The sequence below is a fragment of the Xyrauchen texanus genome, chromosome 4 (genome assembly GCF_025860055.1).
Source record: "Xyrauchen texanus isolate HMW12.3.18 chromosome 4, RBS_HiC_50CHRs, whole genome shotgun sequence".
Classification (NCBI taxonomy): domain Eukaryota; kingdom Metazoa; phylum Chordata; class Actinopteri; order Cypriniformes; family Catostomidae; genus Xyrauchen; species Xyrauchen texanus.
In genome coordinates this window covers 35,106,574-35,127,720 of record NC_068279.1, presented here as the reverse complement: position 1 = coordinate 35,127,720, position 21,147 = coordinate 35,106,574, and the positions used below count along the sequence as shown (strand labels likewise).

General features: G+C 42.1%; 1 protein-coding gene across 1 annotated transcript in view; it reads right to left on the bottom strand.

Annotated features, from left to right (window-relative positions):
- adgrv1 (adhesion G protein-coupled receptor V1) overlaps positions 1–7,347 on the bottom strand; it is a 178,519-nt gene extending 171,172 nt beyond the window's left edge. The window contains exons 1-2 of the mRNA XM_052125837.1: positions 7,162–7,347; positions 4,894–5,043 (exon numbers count right to left, since the gene is read on the bottom strand). Of these exons, the coding sequence (XP_051981797.1) occupies positions 4,894–5,043; positions 7,162–7,347 (336 nt within the window). The remainder of the gene's footprint in view (positions 1–4,893; positions 5,044–7,161) is intronic.
- Positions 7,348–21,147: the final 13,800 nt, after the last annotated feature.

Genomic DNA, 21,147 nt, shown 5'->3' with positions numbered 1-21,147 from the left:
GAGCGTCTGGTGCTCTGTGTGCGGTCCAGGTCAATGCGCAGGGCGCGCACTGGACGTAGCAACGAAAGGGCTGGGTCTGCCTCCTCCCGGGGCAGCGCTTGCAGGTTCACTACCTGATCTCGGAATGGTGTGGTAGGAACCTTGGGCACATAGCCCGGTCGCGGTCTTAGGATCACAGACGTATCTGCCGGACCGAACTCCAGGCAAGTGTCGCTGACAGAGAACGCTTGCAGGTCCCCGACCCTCTTGATAGAGGCGAGCGTGATCAGCAGGGCCGTCTTAAGAGAGAGGGCCCTGAGTCCAATTGATTCAAGTGGCTCGAAGGGGGGTCTCTGGAGTCCTGCCAAGACTACCGAGAGATCCCAGGAGGGAACTAGGCCTGGCCAGGAGGGATTCAACCTCCGGGCGCCTCTCAGGAACCTGAGGATCAGGTCGTGCTTACCCAAAGACTTGCTGTCTACAGGATCGTGGTGGGCGGCAAAGGCGGCAACATACACCTTGAGGGTGGACGGGGACAGCCTCCTGTCCAGCCTCTCCTGTAGGAAAAGGAGCACTGACCTAATCGCGCATCTCTGTGGGTCTTCAGTTTGGGAAGAACACCAATCTGCAAACAAGCGGCACTTTAGGGCGTAAAGGTGCCTGGTAGAGGGGGCTCTGGCTTGGTTAATTGTATTCTAGCGATCGGCCGGTAAGCCGGCTAGCTCTTCCGCATCCCGTCCAGGGACCAGGCGTGGAGGTTCCAGAGGTCTGGGCGCAGGTGCCAGAGCGTGCCCGTCCCTGAGAGAGGAGGTCCTTTCTCAGGGGAATTCGCCAGGGAGGAGCTGTCGCGAGAAGTCTGAGTTCCGAGAACCAAGTCCGAGTGGGCCAGTAGGGGGCCACTAGCGTGACTCACTCCTCATCCTCCCTGACCTTGCACAGCACCGGTGCAAGAAGGCTCACTGGGGAAATGCATGCTAGCGCAGCCCGAGGGCCAGCTGTGTGCCAGCGCGTCTGTCCCAAGAGGAGCCTCTGTTAGGGCGTACCAGAGCGGGCAGTGGGAGGTTTCCTGGGAGGCAAACAGGTCTACCTGGGCCTTGCCAAACCGTTCCCAAATCAGCTGGACCGACTGGGGGTGAAGCCTCCACTCCCCGCCGGGCAGGCGTTGTCGTGATAGCGCGTCCGCTACGACGTTGAGCTTTCCGGGGATGTGAGTGGCACGCAGCGACCTGAGTCGCTGCTGGCTCCATAGGAGGAGACGGCGGGCGAGTTGTGACATGTGGCGGGAGCGTACGCCACCTTGGCGATTTATGTACGCCACCACCGTGGCATGTCGGAGTGTTTTGAGGCAGGCGGGGGTGATCCTTACCCGATGCGTGCCGTGGTGCCATGCTTGTCTCGGGACTCGAGTCTGGAGCCAGTGCTGGAGTGGTCTCATATGCATCAACCCCAGCGGCGCGACCGCCGCGGAGGACGCCATATGCCCCAGGAGCCTCTGGAAAAGTTTTAGAGGGACCACTGTGCCTGGCTTGAAGGAAGCGAAGCAATCCAGCACCGACTGAGCACGCTCGCTCGTGAGACGTGCTGTCATTGAGACTGAGTCTAACTCCAACCCGAGAAAAGAGATGCTCTGAACCGGAGTGAGCTTGCTCTTTTCCCAGTTGACCTGAAGCCCCAAGCGGCTGAGGTGCCGGAGCACCTGGTCTCTGTGTGTGCATAGTAACTCTCGAGATTGTGCTAGGATAAGCCAGTCGTCGAGGTAGTTGAGAATGCGGATGCCGGCTACTCGTAGCGGGGCAAGAGCCGCCTCTGCGACCTTCGTGAAGACGCGAGGGACAGAGACAGGCCGAAGGGGAGGACTTTGTACTGAAACGCCTGGCCGTCGAACGCGAACCGTAAGAAGGGTCGGTGTCGTGGCAGAATTGAGACGTGGAAGTACGCGTCCTTCAGGTCTACCGCTGCGAACCAATCTAGATGCTGAACGCCAGCCAGAATATTTCTCTGCATGAGCATTTTGAACGGGAGTTTTAACAAGGCCCGATTGAAAACTTCGCGAGGTCCAGGATTGGTCGTAAGCCACCGCCTTTCTTGGGTACAATGAAGTAAGGGCTGTAGAAACCCTTCCTCATTTCGGTTGGAGGGACGGGCTCTACACGCCCTTGGCTAAGAGGGTCGCGATTTCGTGTGCAGGGAACTGGCATGCTCGCCGTGTACTGCGGAAAGCGGACGCTCCTGAAGGGGGCGGAGCCGGGCAAACTGAATTGTGTAACCGAGTCGAATGGTCCGGTGCAGCCAGCGTGATGCGTTGGGAAGCGAAAACCACGCTTCCCAGCTCTGCGCTAGGGGCACCAAAGGGACGAGTATTTTGGACGTACCCGGCGGGGCCTCGCAGCAGGGCGGAACAGGTAATGCAGCGTCGGGCATCTTCGTTGCGGCCTGAGGCTGGGGTGCTGAGAATAGACTCAAAGCACTTACCTTGCTCCGCGCACCCGGAAGGGGGCAGGTTCGTGACTGAGGAGGAGGTCTGCTGGTGTCCTCTGGACTCGTCTGACCCGGCCGGCCGGGGGGCAGGCGTAGGCAGGCGGAAGGCGGGATCGCCGCGTCCGGTGTACCGGGACTGTCGTAATCTGAAAGCAGATTGCCGTGAGAACGGCATTTGCGGGCCAGGTGACCCAGAGGCAAAGGAAATAGCTCTTTTATTGAAAATGTGGGTACCACAGCCCCCGTCAGGGGGTGTGGCAAATGAAAAAACAAAGGATTCTCCTCCCGGCCCTCCACCGGGGACGGAGCGGTCTTACCACCTCGGAGCTAGCGTCTTGGGCTCTGGGTCGGCTGTCTCAGGAGCGGCTTGGGAGCCTTCTGGGTCCTAGAGGGGTTCGTGAGACAGGGGCGTCGCGCCGCCTGCGGGGTGCTTCGACGCTGGGGCTGAGAGCTGGGCCCGGGTTGAGGCAGAGTAGGAGCTGGTTTCTTCACAGGGGGACGCCCTCGGCGGGCAGACGGGCAGGGCCCGTAGCGGCAGGTGTCGCGGCGGGCATGATGTGAGAGATGGCCTCCGTCTGCTTCTTCACCGCTGAGAACTGTTGGGCGAAGTCCTCGGCGGTGTCGCCGAAAAGGCCAATCTGGGAGACAGGTGCGTCTAGGAAGCGGTTCTTGTCGGCCTCACGCATCTCGACCAGATTGAGCCAGAGATGGCGTTCCTGGACCACTAGGGTGGCCATCGCCTGTCCGAGTGCCTGCGCTGTGGCCTTCGTCAGCTCTCAGGGCGAGGTCGGTCGCTGGCGCAGTTCCTGCAGCACATCAGGATCAGGTCCACCCCGTACATGTTTCTGAGTGCTTTGGCCTTGTGGACTTGCAGGAGGGCCATCGCATGCAGAGGCGGAGGCAGCGCGTCCAGCCGCACTGTAGGCCTTGCGTTGAGCGAGGATGTTGTCCTACAGGGCTTGGATGGGAGTAAAGGGCGGCCACGCCAGGAGGTAGAGCTACCGGGGCATAGATGGTACGCAACTGCCCTATCGACCTGGGGAATCGGCCCGTATCCGTGGCTCTCCGCCGTCGAGGGTGGTGAGAGTGGAGCGGGTGGCACCTAGACGGCGGAGAGCGGGGCTCTCCACGTAGACATCAGCTCGTCATGCACCTCCGGGAAAAGCGGGACCGGGGGATGCGTGGCCGTGAACGGCGCTGCCCCCAGGAACCAGTCATCCAACCGTGAAGGCTGTGGGGAGGATGGAGGGTTCCAATCCAACCCCACGCTCATGGCGGCCCGGAAAGCATGTCAGACATCTGGCGTCAGCCTCAGCCTGGGCCTGCTGGCCCGAAGGCGGCAGTCCAGGGAGTCCTCGGCATCAGACATCACACTCTCCGATGCAGCGGCGAGCTCATCTGCTTCGGGCTCAGGAGGATAGACAGCCAGGCCGTGAGGCGAGCCGCTATCGCCGCTGGCGTAGAGCGGGGACCAGCGAGCGTGTCGGGAGCAGGAGGTTCGCGGGGGCTACCCGGCGAAACTGCACCCGCTGCCGCCCCAAATCGCCCCAAGCCCCCAGGGAAGAAGGAGCAATGCGGGGTGCAGCTGGGGTAGCTGCTCTGTTGAAAGCAAGCCGCGACCGCTAGCGTGGTCATGGTCATGTTCTCGCAGTGAGAACATGAGCCATCCACAACGCCGCCTCGGTGTGATCGCGGCCCAAACACACGAGACAGCGCCTGTGGCCGTCTGAAGCGGAGAGCACTCTACCGCATCCAGGAACAACACAGGGGCGGAAGGGAATCTTGAACGTCCTGAAAAGGACGTTCAACGCCGCTGTGTTTTGCTCTTTTAGAGAAATTCACTCTTTTAAGGAAATAACTCTTTTAATACACAGTATGTGTGTGTGTCTGCGCTGTCGAGCGCTCAGGGGCAACAATGCACACCGTGCAATGCGAAGGAGAAAGCCGCTGTTGTGCGCCGTCAAGATCCAACAGCATGCAGATCGTCAGAGGAAACAGGAACGTTAGTGGTGTGTAACTCGCAGCAAACTGCAGACAGACCATCGGCTCCGAAGAAATTTTCTGAATGAACTCCCGTATTTGCGGCGCTTAAATACCCGTATGTCCGGGGGCGAGACATGCAAATACAGGCTGCCAACTCTCATTGGCCTTTTTTCATAGATCAGAGGTGGATATTGGCGCTCAAGAGAGACCCCTAGTGTCGCTTCTCCGACACAACGTGGAGAGAGCGACAGAAGGGGAACAGAGGTTTAAGAAGGGAAAGAATGTCCTTCATTCCCTTTCTGTCTCTTTTCATCACACACATGCATCTGAAAAAAATCACTGATTAATGCAGTTGAAAAAGGCAAAAAAATAAAACAAGAATCTGTTTGAACATCATTAGTATTGAAGCTTCATTTCATGGTACCAAAGTTAAGACTCAAGTTCAAGCATTACCTGTAGGCTGAGGTTGAATACAAAGGTCTCATCAGCCTCAGGTAAATCATCATCCCTAACAGCGATAAAGATGGTTTTGCTGCTTTCAGAAGACAGGAGGAAAGCAGCAGCAGTTGTGGCCTCAAAGTCACCAGTGTCCTCTCCCTGCAGCTGGATAACAAACATATTCATGTATTGAGAGGCATGAACATGTAAAAAAAAATTAATACATCTAAAAGATGAGAAATATATTTATTGTGTTTTTATGTGCAGTGTAGAAAGTTACATTTATGCTTCTCATGATTTTGACAACCGTTTGATCTAAAGTTGCATGCGTAAATGCCTGAAATTGTATAAACTTAAAGTATACATAGGCTACTGTATATACATATACATTTTAATGGATGTGTTGTACTATATGGTGAAGGAATAAAAACTGCCCAGTATATATGGATATTCATTTAATACTGTTCAGACATAATTACTGTCATTAGCACTTTATTTTACTGTACTGCTCTACATTTACATACTATATAATTACAACAACAACAATAATTACTAGGTACTAAAAGTAAACCTAACCCCAAACCTAACCTTAACCCATATTAAGCACATATACAATAGTTACCCAATATTACTCAGTACTTTATTGGTTAAGTACACTGTAAGTATACTGAAAGTACACGTACTGTAAAATAAATTGCAACCTTACTGTCCCAACATAATTGATCTATCTATCTGCATATATATATATATATATATATATATATATATATATATATATATATATATATATATATATATTTTACTATTACTTAAAAAAGTGGAAAATAAATACTTTTTATTTTATTTTTTTACTAAGATTTTGTAGTGGTAATGTATTTTGGAAGATATTAAGAATAGCATCAATATAAAACGGTTTTATTTGAAACATCAAAATGTGTAGAAAAAAGTACATGGGAAATCCCTGACCTCTCCTAAAGGCACCATCTGGTTGACAACTGCCACCTCTAGCACAAGCTTTGATGCCACCCACTGCAAGCCACTACAAAACGGCTTTTAGATCCTTCCTTCTGCTGTGAATTGATGGAAGCCATTCAATGAACTGGCAACACTTGCAAACTGTTTGGCACTGCTGTTTTGACACTAGCCATATTTGTGTTTCTATGTTAATTATGGCCATGTGTACTGTGCTTTAATTTAACAGACAGATGTTTGGGTGTGGAGACCCAACCAGCTGTTAAATCATTAACACACCAGGCAGTACGGAAGCTCTTAGCTCAACAGAGTCAAGTTACTTACTATATGTGGGGCCAAAATCAAATGCATGTCACTCAGCTTCCAACAAATTTCAAAGGAAAGGGATAAGTTATTTAACCTTAATTTATAAGGAGAGGTAAAATTATTGTTGTTCCTGTGATTATTCCTTATTCCATATTCATCATGCTTTTGTATGTGGGCTACTCTAAAGAAACAGTGCCATTTGTGTGCTACAGGTATGTGTGTCCCCAAAAATAACTACTGATATAATTAATAGGATGCTGAATCGGACGATTTGTTTGCCCCCCTTTAACACCATTAGATTTAGAATAATAGTTATATAGACTAAGGCAAATTGAATTTTTGTTGAAACTTAAATATCAATCTTGCACTATGTATTTTTTTAAATAATTTTTCCATAAAAAAACCCAAAACAAATAAGAAAAATGCAGTATTTATCTTTGACCCTGCACTTTCTGTTCAACCCTGTATACTGTGAAATTTCTACCTTTTAAAAGTAATCATAACAAAATAATTGTCTGAACTTTCTGACATCATATTGAAGATAATATTAATAATAATTTTATCAGTATATCATCATGATTTACACTCATCAAGCTGAATAATTATTAGTTTTAAACAGTAAAAATATTGTTCTTGGCACAAAGCAAAAACGTACTGAATGCAAATAATGTGGAGTGGTGCAATAATTTTTATATTTTTGCACTGAACTTCAGGTTTTCAACTAAAACATTCAACTCTAAAACATTTACAATTGTGACAGGGTTGAAATAATAATGATTTAAAAATAACTATATGTGCTTCTCAAGGCTGTAAACTCAAACCGATGTGTGGGGTAATCAACCATTTATATCCCATATTTGTTGACATTAATCTGAATATTGAGGGGGATGAATTCCCCAAGGATGTCTACTTTGCCACTGAGATACATTTGGCCTGAGGTTGGAAAACTGTTATTAGGTAGTGGCAAGTTTTAACCATGCATGCAGCCTGCTCTTCTAAACTTACCAGAATTAGAGCAGTGACATTAACTGGATCTCCTACTCGTTCGACCAGCAGACGCACTATGGCCCTGCTGCTCTCGTTCACAACAAACTGAGTCTGGCCCTGGAACCTCAGCTCTGCCGACTCAGACCTGACACTTGTGGTGAGCAGCATCAGAACCAAGCCAGCTAGAGCGAGAACAGCTGTCATTCCTAAAGAGAAAATGAACACATGCAGGTCAGTGATGACTTATCTGGACAGAGAATTATCACTCGACATAAATCCAGATTAAGCCAATGAGAAATACAATTATAAGTCTCCATTCAAGCTGCTTTTATACTCTCTATCATTTAGATCTGACCGAGTGGTGCATGGCATTTGTATTTATGAATGGTTACTGTTCCTATATTTAAATCTAAGTGGAAAACTACATGTATAATGACCTTTTTTTGTACAAGCACAAAGATAAAATATTTCACACTTTCAAGGCAAGCCTTTATGCTATAAAAATAGTTAAATTATACTGTATACCTAAAGGTTGCATTTACAGTTTAAGGCAGAGGAATTGGTAGTACTTGACATAGAGTAGGGGTTTAGCAGCATTAGATCAAATATAATCAAGAAGTACCTGTATGGTACAATTTGCAGCTAATTTAGTAATATCACTAAATTAGCTAGTCAAAAACATGTGTAGACGCATGTCCCTCAAACACAATTCAAAAAGTATTTGAAAGATTTCATGCCAGAATGGGGTCTCATAAAAACCGGAGAACCTTGACTCACAGAAACTGCATAAAGCCAGCCAATCAGAATGAAGCTAGTGATTTTGTATAGCTCTTGGTTTGTGATCAATACCTCTCAAACATTCCATGGGCATGCCATCTGAGGATGAATCACATAAAGCTAAAACATTACAAAAACTGAATTTCAATATGAAGGAGAACAATAAATCTGGCAAACCCTGAGCTCAACTTAGCATCAAGACAAGTTTTAATCATATTCAAAATGAATCAGACATGCCATTCTGAATTTATTGAAGGAATAGTTAATCCAGAAATGCAAATCAACTCAAAAACAGAATTTTTGAAGAATCTTCACACAGCTCTTTTTCATGTTTATTGTGACCACATTTGTCAAGCTCCAAAAAAGCACCATAAAGCACAATTAAGTAGTTCATATATGACTAATGTCAAGTCTTCCGAAACTATACGTTAGCTTTGTATTGTAAAACATAATATCACTGTTTTCACAACCCTTTTCCTTGAAGTTTCTGACTTTAAGGTCAGAGGTCAGTGCTTGTCACATCCATTTGAAGACAGTTAAGACATTTATTGTAGTCATCTCTTTTGAAGAGAAAGAGACAAACATCAAGCTTTACTGCAGGTCTCAGACAATGACAGTGACTCTTTTTCTCCGAGGAGAAATGGCTAACAAAATAGAAAACATGAAAAGTACATGGATTTAAGTCAACATTTGGGCATCTATTTAGTCATGTACTACTTTAAAGTGTGTGCAACTTTTTATGTTGCACTAAATCATATGTTAAATAAACTTCAGATGAAGTCATCTCGCTTTACTGTTTTTCTAAGAATGGGTAATTGCCTAGGAAAGTTGGATATTGGATAAAATCAACTCTTCATATGTTCCATTTCTGCTACATCATGAGGTTATTTTTGAACACAAGGTTTTTGGGAGTGGGGTGTTTTCATCGATCAAAGTGCCACGTTAGATTACTGCAGAGCTCCTTTGTATTTAATTAATGAGGATTTTGCATAAGGTTTGAGAGAACTGAATGCAACCATACGCATTTTGGTGCAATTCTGTTTCACCAAAGTGTGTGCGTGTATGTGCATCTAAATCAAAGGCGAGTGTGAATGCTGTGTCTTGATGACAAGAGGCGGGCAGGCAGACAGGCAGGGCAGCACGGTGGGGGGGTGGGGGTGGCTGTGAATGCTATCAAAACTGGATTAGCGGCTGCTGGCAGGCTGAGGCCTGGGGTGAGAGTACAAAGCTGGGACAGAAGAGGGGAAAGCCTGGTATTCAGCACTGCTTCTCCCCCAGAGCTGGGAACTTCCTGACTTGTTCTGACTGACTATACAACAGATACACAACTGTAACCACACCAGCACTTCTCTGTAGATGTTTTGTTAGTCCACATTATAAATTGTAAAATGATACTTAAAGCTAGAATACATATGTAACTTCCCACCCCTTAAATGCATACAGTATGTGAGTCAAAAAAGGCCCAGGTGAAGTTTATGTAGCTATATTTGTAGTTTGGAGAAGTGAGGCGTACAGAAAAAAGTTGCAGGTTCAAACACACTATGACCATTTTGCCCTTGCTGTGAACAAGGCATCTAACCTCAGGTTGCTCCATGAGGACTGTCTCTGTGTAATGTCAAGCACTTTGTATATAAGCATTGGCTGAATGACAACTTCCTATGCTTAAATATAAATATAATATACACATAAATATAAACGTGAACATGGTATTTAACATGTATTTAATTACATAACAAATGGAAACTGAAAGCAATCGCCATATTACAAAAATTATACCAGTGTAAAATGCATTGAATACCATAGGAAACATACAGTACATGTGTTAAATGGGACCCATATGCCTTCTAGGTGTAGGGATACAAATTCTCTTATAATAAAAAAATAAATAAAAATCCAATTAAATGTTTAAAAAGTCACTTCACATGACAGAAGAAATCTTATTTGAGGAATGCCTGGAGTGGCTGATCGAAAGACCACTTTATGTAAATAGTGTCCTAAAAAGATACGAGGACATTTTTGAACCACATATGCATTCTAGGGTTCATATCTAATTTCTACTTAAAATAGACCTTTAAAATCAAATTACAATCATGAAACTGTGCTTACTTCAAAGAAAAATTACTGCAATGTCTGCACCAGTTAATCCAAGTATATTCAAATGGATATGTATCGAATAACATATGACAACTCTGTATATTCAGTTTTTTGTTTTAAATACTGTACACTTTAACAAAAAATTTAGATTTCTGATACATTTTTACTCCAGGTTATCTTACAGTTCTGAAAACCATTATACGTTTCTTACAATGTTGTAGACATCATTTTTTTTTTTTTTTCTTATGTAATGAAATGTTTAATTACTTAACACTTTTATTGGTACCTGTTTGGTGACGAAACAAAGTTAAATGCATATATTAAGGAGGATCTGATCAAAGGCCACTTTAAGGACAATAAAGTATTTTAAAAAGTACTTTAAGAAGTAATACTTTTTTTTTTAATTAAAATCACCTGATAATGAAACGTTTGTTAGCTGGACCCCACTTAGGTTATCCATAGGCCAATACCATTGGGCCCTTGAGCCAGGTACACTAGGTCTAGGCATATTGTCTAGGTGTATTGTCATAGCCTACTTTGACCAAAAGCATCTGCTAAATTACTACCTGCTTTCTTACCGAATAAATAAATTGCAAGCGAGCAAGCAACCTAAAAGTTTGACCAAAAATAAAAATGCCATCATCATTTACTCAACCTCAATTTGTTCCAAATGTAAATCTAGTAAATGAGACCACATACAGATATTTTAGGCGAAAGGGTCTTTATTCACTTTCACTACATCTTTTTCTATGTAACAAAAGTGAATGATGACTGAGCCCACGTACACACTACAGCTAAATTCGGTTGTCAGTTCACCTTTTAGTGCTTAATCCTTTTCTGTACACACATGGTTCAGTAAAATATGCGAGTGACAAGAGCACTCTACAACCAAATTATCTCCCGAAACTTTCAGGGAGTGGCAACCGCAATTTCAAAACTTCCATGCAGTGTGTACAGAACCGAGCTGGTTGTTAATGGCGTGATTAATGGCAAGTGTGAGATGTGTCTTCTCCTGGTGCAAATAACACAAACAGAGGTATGTCTTCATTCATTCATATATTCCAATCTGTCTCTCTCATCTGCAGTTTCTCTCATCAGCTCTGCGGTCTCGGGGTAACCTGTATATTACGGTCCAGAGTGCATATACAAAACAGCATTTCTGTTGACGGCAGCTAACTAAACATTGTCCGATGATAATACATCTGTGATGGATAATTTCGTTGCTCAAAAAAGGGTTAAACTGGTGGCATTCATGTTTCAAAGGCACGAGACGCTGCAGCGTTGCTATGGCTACACATGTCAGTCATTGCAATAGTGGGAGTCAGTTCTGTATTCCATACACACATGGAACAATAATTTAGGGGATTCATTCCCGCATTTAAATGCAGTTGTCACTCCCAAAACTTTGTAGTGTGTATATGGCTTAACAGTCTGCCTCACATCTCATTTTGTGTTACACAGAAGAAAGAAATACGGGTTTGAAACAACAAGAGGATGAGTAATTGGGTGAACTATCCCTTTAACGAAGACAAATCATGACATCATATTGTCATTTTAGACATAATGATCATAATGCATTACACATCTTTGGTTATTTGTTCCTGTTTATTTAGAAGTTCTGCATGCCATGGGCAAGTAATTCAGGGAGATGTTCAGGCCATCAGTCAATCCTGAGGTTACCACTTTGGCTACATCTCTTGACATTGATAAAGACAGTCGCTGTGAGATGCTACACACCCTCTGCCAGATCACCACAGGATATGCTGGCCTGAAGAACATCAAATGATTTATCAATGGCCAGGAGGCCACCGAGCTGCCAAGAAAGTGGTGTTTTGGCTCTTAGACTGACCCCAGGACAGTCTATTGTGGAGATGTCTCATTTACAAAGATAAAATGGCCTGGGATGGTTTTGGCAGTGAAGGAGGTCAAGATACTCTCTTTTTCCTCAAGGGCACAGGAGGTGATCATTAGAAGTCATTTGCCATTCAGTAAACTGTGCATTTCAACAGAGATGGTCCAAACTGGCAAAGAAATGTCAAAAAGATAGAAGAGGGCAAGAATTTTGCTTGAATATTCAGTAGAACGCCGCTCCCAGTGGGAGATACATACGCCTTTCTGCACTTTGGAGTGTGCTGTTAAGTCAATATAGTGCCGCAGGTGGTCTCCCTCTCATTCTCCATGCTTATCTCCGTGCAGTCAACCAAATCTTTATTAGCATACTTCAGCTTCTCTACTTTCTCCATCTAAATCATTTGGGTTATTTGGGTAATTCTTACGAAACCTGTAAAGCCTTGAGATTATATCTTGCACGAAAAAAAAAACTAATCTGTATTTAGGACCATTAAAACATTGTTCTAGGTTCAGTGCAGGTTAAGCTCAGTCAACAGCATTTCTAGCATGATGTTGTTTACCAAAGTAAACAATCTCAACCACTCAATTGAATTATATATATATATATATATATATATATATATAAGGATTTATATTGTCATGGCAACAAAGTTGTTGTATTGCATAAAACTCATAAGGTCAGTAAATAGTTTTATCATCAGCATCACATAATCAAATTAACCTAAATAATGTTTGCGTCTTGTTATAGCTTACTAAACTTTAGAAACAATGTGTTTTTTGGACAACATTTATGGACTAGCCAAAAAACGTAAAGATTTTTAAAAGATTTGTTTTCATTGTGAAAAACATTTACCATTACCGTGATGTGTCCAGACATTTTACTTTTACTATTTCAATTTTTTTCATTGAAGATTCTCATTACAGTAACACAGTATTACAGTATATAATGTATCATTCTTTTTTATAATTGCAGTAATGAGAATATCATTATGACCATTTTTTTTCACATTGCGGTAATGCGATTTGAGGGTAAAACGTGGAAAATAATATCAGAATTCAAAATCTCATAATTTTCTATGTGCAAAATCATTGCCTTAACTTTCACTTTCAATTATTTTGTGATTGTGTACTAAAATAGGACCAGGACATTTTCTAGACTATCAACAGATCAAAAATCTGTTTTTTGCTTTATAGGGTATGGAGCGTAGATTGATGTGAAAAAATTATAATTATTTAAAGCATCTTAGCATAATGCTGCAACATAACAAAATGTGAAAAAAAAATGAAGGGGTCTGAATACTTTCTTAATGCACTGTACATCGTCTCATTGGTTTTCAACAACAGCATTTTGGAATTACTCCTTACAAAAAAAAAAAAAAAACTAAAAAAAAAGAAACGCTTCCATGTCCTTGCCAGGAAACTTGATTACTATAGACTCTGTTATTCTTTGTTGATATTGAATGAGCTACTTAATTCAGGCTAGCTGATAAAATAAATGTGGGATATTTGTTTAATCTGGGCAACTCTGGAGGTTTCATTTACTATAAACTTGAAACTTGGTCTCCCTAATATTTTGGAAAATTAAGTCCAAAAGCAGTTTGACCCCATCACCTCATGCAAAGGGTTCACATGGCAGCCATGCTTCTTAAAGTAACTGAGACTTGAGCAATTACACTGGATCTCCTGGCTGAGGATGTGATAAAGTGTACAGTTACGGATCTACACTGCTGGCCCATCAGTTGCCTCTAGGGTTACCCCTGCCCGGTTGCAGGATCCATAAACTTAACATCAATTATTCAATTAGCAAGACTTCACAGCCAGTACTAAGCAATGAGAAGAGTGCAGTGTGTGTGTTATGCAGTACTATGAGCTCTGCCTTCAGTGAGGTCACACACCTTGAATCCATGTGCCAAAACAAAGTCAGTGTGGTGTACTACATGCAGTGTTTTCAAACTTTTATGTAGCATTCATAATTACTATTTTCAAGACAAAATAGCATCCATTTTTCTATACTTTAACCATTTTTGCATAGATACCAAAATAATAACAGCATTTGCTGAATCCAAATTACAGGCTTGATTCATGGTCTGTATATGAATGGTTAGTCAGCTTTAGTAGCATGCAGTCACATACAGTATCACAGCACATGGTATCAGAAGTAAACATAACTTGTCTCTTGTGGCTCATGGTAAAGCTATATGTAGGGCAGTCACAATTGCAAATTGTTTTAAATTAATAGATTAAAAAAATTCCTCGACAAAATTCAAATCAACAAATTGAAAATAAGGCAGACATGACGCAGTCAACAGACAAGGATGCGAACACATGACAAGAGGTGTCCGTTGTGTGAAATTCAGTTTTCATGAACCTGCCGGACACACACATGGTAGCTCATCTGCATGTGATTGCGGCACTGCGTGTCCAGATGCACAAGAGAAGTTGAGCCCTAAATCGCCACGCAGGACATGCTGAATTCAGCAAAAAACACATTGGAATAAACTCTAAACCTATTTATCTGCACAATCGTTTTGCAAAACAGACCTTTATGAAGCAACATAAAATAATGTCATAAAAAAGATGTCAGTCAGACCTGATGAAAGGTACACATGCATTTACGGATGAACAAACACATGTTGTTCAATAAATCTGGCTGAATACAGATGAAGAAAGTGATTTTCAGAAAATTATCATTTGATTTCTGTTCTGTGTAAATCAAATGGAGTTTCATTAACAAAGTTTGTGAGGAGCAATTTAATTTAACCTGACCATTCACACTGCCAGAGTAAGCGTATACAAACAGCTTTTTACCTCTATGTGGCATTGAGCATTCCAGCATCCCTCCCTCCACCTCCCCATCTCCACCTATCAATTTCATCAATAACTAATCTATGTCCAGGGGGATATTCGAGCTCAGGTAAAGTCTCAAGCCTCGAGCCCTTCGCCCAGGACAGCAAGCCAAACACATTTACACTATCCTCAATGCAGGATTACATTAACTTGCAAACTACTGAATTACCATTTGAATGTAAACGTGATATGTCCCCTCATGTAAATTATATTTCATGATGATTATATTTAAAAAAAATAGATTGCAATGCCCCACTTCCAATGAATATTTGATTTGATGAATATTTGAGTTTATGGCCACTAATCCAGAGGCCTTTTTTTAATGAATAAAAACGCATGTCTGTCTGTATGCTGTCAGTAAAGCTCAACGTGAGTCCACAGCACGTCGCACCCCACAGACGCAATATAAAAAATATCTCTGCATGTGAAATTATTACGTTTTTACTCAGTAAGGAACTGAATGCAGATGCCTAAGGACATTTTACACAGTATGTGAAAAGTGACAACATTTTGCAATCTGCAGTTGTAACACAAGCGCAACAAAACTGCTGCAGCTCAAAGCAAAAGTGAAAAAATGCATTTCACGCGGTTACTGTGAATATTGTTTTATGCTTTGCATGCAAGTGATAGTTAAAAAACAACAAACAAATAAATAGTTTTTTATATCTCTGTAAAATTGTTTAATCACATATAATCCTCAATAAACAAGATTGATGTGCACTGAGCTATATCCTGCATTTAAAAAGTTGGGCACACCTGGAGAAGCCAACTTCTGCCAGCTTCAATATACAGTGCATTCAGAAAGTATTCAGATCCCTTTATTTGACATGATTTATAAAGGCACACACCTGTTATTACAGCTGAAATGCATATCAGAGCAAAAACCAAGCCGTGAGGTCAAAGGAACTGCCAGCAGAGCTCAGAGACATGATTGTGTCAAGGCACAGATCTTGGGAATGCTACAAGCATTTTTGGGCTGCATTAAAGGTTCCCAAGAGTGCATGGAAGAAGTTTGGAAAAACCAGGACTCTTCCTAAAGCTGTCCGCCAGTCCAAACTGAGCAATCGGGGAGAAGGGCCTTGATAAGAGAGGTGACCAAGAACATGATTGTCACTCTGGTTGAGCTCCAGAGATCATGTGTGGAGATGGGAGAAACTTGCAGAAGAAAAACCATCTCTGCAACACTCCACCGATCTGGGCTTTATGGCAGAGTGGCCATACAGAAGCCTCTCCGCAAGACACATGAAAGCCCACTTGGAATTTGCTAAAAAAGCACCTAAAGGTCTCTCAGACCATGAGAAACAAGAATCTCTGGCCTGATGAAACAAAGATTGAAAAGTTTGGCCTCAATTCCAAGCATCATGTCTGGAGGAAACCAGGCACTGCTCATCACCTGCACAATACCATCCCAACGGTGAAGCATGGTGGTGATAACATCATGCTGTGGGGGTGTTTTTCAGTGGCAGTGACTGTGGGACTAGTCAGGGTTGAAAGAAAGCTGAATGCAGCAAATTACATTGATGTCCTTAACGAAAACCTGGTCCAGAGTGCTCAGGACCACAGACAGGGCCGAAGGTTCACCTTCCAACAAGACAATGACCCTAAGCGCACAGCCAAGACAATACAAGAGTGGCTTAGGGACAACTCTGTGAATGTCCTAGAGTGGCCCAGCCAGAGACTTGACAGCTGATAGTGGCCCAGACTTTAAATCAGTCAAACATCTCTGTAGGTTAACAACTATATGAGGTTCCATTTCAGTAAGGATGATGCCTTAGGCCAAGTCCACATGAATCCACTTTCACTTAAAATATTTCTAGTATGAATGAGAGGCATAGACATTGCAAAATGTAAACCAAAACTATATTAGTGTTCATGTGGCCTTAGACTGTATCTGCCTATGAAGGAAGCAGAGAGCAAGGCAGCTTACTACGGTTTGGATCAGTCCTAATATAAATTTAGCATTATTATTAACATTATTTCCATGCATGTCATTGCAATGAACACTGTACATTTAAGCTAGGTAAAGCTTGGTCTATCTTAAGCTTTGCTCAAGGTCATTTGGGGTAATGTTGGTCAAAGCTGATTGCTTATGACTCAGCAACCTGGCTGACTGATCTTATTGTTTCTGTAAAACCAATAGCTCAGCCAAAGCTTCAGTAACTGATGAAGGATACAGCTTCCTACAACCTGACAGTGGTTACATCTGACACTGACCGGATCATGTATTCATTCAATTGAAAATTGAACCAAAACAACCAAAGTCCTAAAACATCCCATCCATTTTGATGCAAAGGTCCATATGTGAATGATAAACTTAATTTATCCCCATGTGTGTGGTAATATTACACTGATTTGTAGTAACAGTAATATATATAATATAGATAAAATTAAGTATAGGAAAACATTACAAGACAAATATTGGCTTTCTCTTCAAGGTCAGACACCAAAAGTCTGAGCTAGACACTCATCTCCATAACATGCTCTGTTACCTCAGAAACCAGACTCATTCAGAAAGTTCTGGGAACTTTCAATGCTCCCATATATGGAGAGCTCAGAAGCCAATAATTGCCACTTGTGTTGTAGACCCTCAAGTATTTTTAGATGTCCCGATATCCTGAACATCACGAGGTTGGGAAACTTAAAACATTTAATAACTAAGTCTGGTTTAAACATACATCATTAAATCCAAGGAGAGGATCTGATGACCACAGCTTTTCGTTGGCTAGACACTAATTTGGTGAGCGTTGCCCAAAATGTTGCTGTTTATTTTGAAAGATACAGGGAACCTAGAATTAGAGCACAATTGCAGGGAAAGTGTGTATGAGTGGGTGCTGAGAAGTTTGAGTACGAGCAGATGCCATTCCGTCTGAGGAATGAAAGAAAGCAAGAGAAAATATCCCTGAGAATAACAAGAATACCCAAAAGCTCTATATCGGTATTGTCATATGTTACTTTTCAACCCGACATTAGCGTCTGCTCAAGAGACTAAATGCCAATCAAGTCCACACTGGCTAGAGAGCAAATATAAAGAAAAGAAGAAAAAAAAATCTCTTAAATGTATTGTCCCGGCTGTTGTCTGACCCTTTCAACTCGAGCCAACTGTGTCCTGCGTCCTTATTTAAAAAAACACAATAACTTTTTTCCCCTCTCAATACATGGGTAGAGGACCAGAGAAAAGCTCCCATTGAATTTCACATGGTGAATGTTTCAGAGGCCGCAGAACTCCATGACCGATGGGCTACTGCAGCAAACAATGGATAAGAGTGAAGAGAAATGCACTTTCAAGGGATTAAACAAGGAAAAGCCCCTCAATGGCAGCAGAGAGAAGAAAAGCAAATTATAAAGCTTATTGCTTCATCGCATGTAGCCAGTCGGACTTCGGCTGAAATGCTAATTGCCTTTCTTTTCAGCCTCACACACTGAATCGGGGGTGTGTGCGTTTGAGAGAGGCAGGGCACTCATGATTCACACATCGACAAACACACTGAAGATTTTAGGAGGCTCAATGTTGTCCTCTTTTTTTTCTTTTCTTTTTGCAACATTGTTTTCTCTCGTTCTTCTCTTTTCCCACTCTTTTTTAAAAGCAGGCACTTCAGCCTTCCAGTAGACCGAATCAAACCCCTATTCTGACAGATAGTTTTCTTTCTCTCTCAGTTTTCCCTCCTATACCTTGTTTAACGAGCAAGAGATGTGGGAAATTTCTGTCCCGGCCTCTTCAATCTGCTGAGTTTGGCAGCCACAAGACAGCTGGCTGGACTGAGGACAGAGCAAATCCCTGATCAAGTGTACAGTACAGTAGCTCACTCACTGACTCTGAATCAGTAGTGGTGGATAAAGTTTGTGTTCCCACATGATTGTATAATTTATCATCTCAAATTTTACACCAGCTCAAGTTAAAGGTAAGGTGTGTATTTTTTTTTAATGTTCAAATATTTCCTCCTATCCTATTTAAATTTGCAGAATCAACTGTTAATACGCCATTAGAAGGTTGATTTCCCAAAAATGGTAAATACTGTGGCTTTGTGGCACTTTCAAATCATTGCTCTGTTTGTTTAAGCATCCCGACTAGACCAGCAGAGCAGCAATGGCACAATCAATGCCGTGAGTTTGGGGTGGGACTTTCTGTTTTTAAGACCAATGGCAGATTGGGGGAGTGTTTTGGAAACCTGTTTTGAAACAACATTAATTTTTTCAATTCAGTTTTGCGTCAGATATTATGCACTTTGGCTTTAAAGGGACATTTTATCCATAAATGAAAATTCTGTCATCATTTACTCATCCTCATGTTTTTCCAAACCTGGAGATGGAGATATTACACCCAAACTATACTTTAGTTATGACGTGAACACTCAATGTCTAAGTACAATGTCTGAGTACAGTTTAAAGTTGCTACCTTATGGAGCCACTAATTAGTGCAAATAATTCTAGGCGTATACACAAACTATGTGTTTAGAGTAAGCGCAGTTAGAAAAATAGGGTTCAGTGCTCGAGCGCTCTGCTATGATGAAATCATTAAATCTTTTTTTGGTGAACTAGCCCTTTAAGTATCGCCTTTCAATCAGCCAATTACAATTACATTTCTTTTTTTAAATATTTATACTCAGAGAGGGAATGGATCCTGATCAACAGGTGGGAAGTGGGAGCCAAACATGATCCCAGTTCAATTCCTCCACTTCAGAAATTCCTTCACCATGACGAACCACAATGGGGTAAATACTTGCAAGCAAAGAGAGAGAGAAAGAAGGCGAGAGTCTGAAGCGAGGGGACTGAAAGGGGGCATGGGGGAAGACACAGATGGGGGAGTGAGGTTCAGCAGGAGATCTCGCCTTAGGCCTACAGCAGTTAACAGCGGTCCTGCCTTTAAACTGCATTCACTCCTGTGAACCAAGAAACAGCTTTATTTATGAATACCTTACATTAATGCATGCCAAATTCATTGAATGGGGTTGAGGATAGATGAGTAGTCATTTGAAAGGTAAAAATGTATCCCAGACCATCCTGCATTGTGTCAGAGCAAACTCTTTCCCTCTAGCATTGGCAAATTAAGGGAGGAAGAGCAGGGGAGAGCAACAGGGCTCTATAGATATGTGGCCCCCTGGGTAGTAGGATAAACACTAAAGGGATAAACGGCCAGGAGGAGGCTCCTTATTGCCACAACCACAGTCCACGGGTCAGTGCATCAGGACAAGATGCCAATAAATGAATATCCCAAGAGAAACCAAAGCAGTCCAAAATGATTTAAAGGGATAGTTCACCCTAAAATGAAAATTCTGCCATTATTTACTCTGTCTCAAGTTGCTCCAAACCCATATGATTTTATTTTTGTGGATCACTAAATGAGAAACCAATATATATATATATATATATATATATATATATATATATATATATATATATATATATATATATATATATATCATATACATATCATATCATATGTATATCATAATTTACTCACCCTCATTTAAATAATATCTCAGCTCTGTTGCAAGTGAATGGTGGTCAGAATTTGAAGCTACAAAAAGCACATAAAGGCAGCATAAAATAAATCGACTAGAGTGGTTAAATCCATGTCTTCAAAAGCGATATGATAGGTGTTGGTGAGAAACAGATCAATATTTACTCCCTTTATTACTTTGAATTCTCCTCCCTGCCCAGTAGGAGGAGATATGCACAAAGAATGTGAATCACCAAAAACTAAAAAGAAGAATGTGGAAGTGAAAGTGAAAAAATGTATAGTAAACAAAGGACTTATTGATATATTGAAATATTGATCTGTTTCTCACCCACACCTATTATATTGCATCTGTAGACTTGGATTTAACCACTAGAATGACTATTATGCTGCCTTTATGTGCTTCTTGGAGCTTCACAGTTCTGGACACCATGAATGGCATGAGGGTGAGTAAATGATAGGTCTTGGTCACCATTTACATTCACTGTATGGAAAAAAGATGCAGTGAATGTGAATGGTGAATGAGACTAACAATCTGCCTAACATCTTGGGTGTTCCGCGGAAGAAAGAACATCATACAGATTTGGAGGGTGAGTAAACGATGACAGAATTTAAATTTTTGGGTGAACTATCCCTTTAAGAAAAAGGACCTTATTCATGAACAGGAGCAAAACAAATTTCTTTGTAAATTGTTCAGAAATCCATTCATAAATTGTTGCGACCTACTCAATGGGAAAATTTACATATGACAGTTTTCACACAATTTACAAAGAAATCTGTTTTGCTCATTGTTTATGAATTAGGTCCAATGATTCAGAAAATAAGGACTTCTAGCACAAGTTTAAACTTAAGCAAAATATTTTTGCAAAGACTTTTCTTTTTGGTCAAGGATTTAAAAGTGAATTGTGTAATTTTTTATAATTTAAATTTATATCCATCTTATATCCAAGATTAATGTTCGGAGAGAACTGCAAATAAAG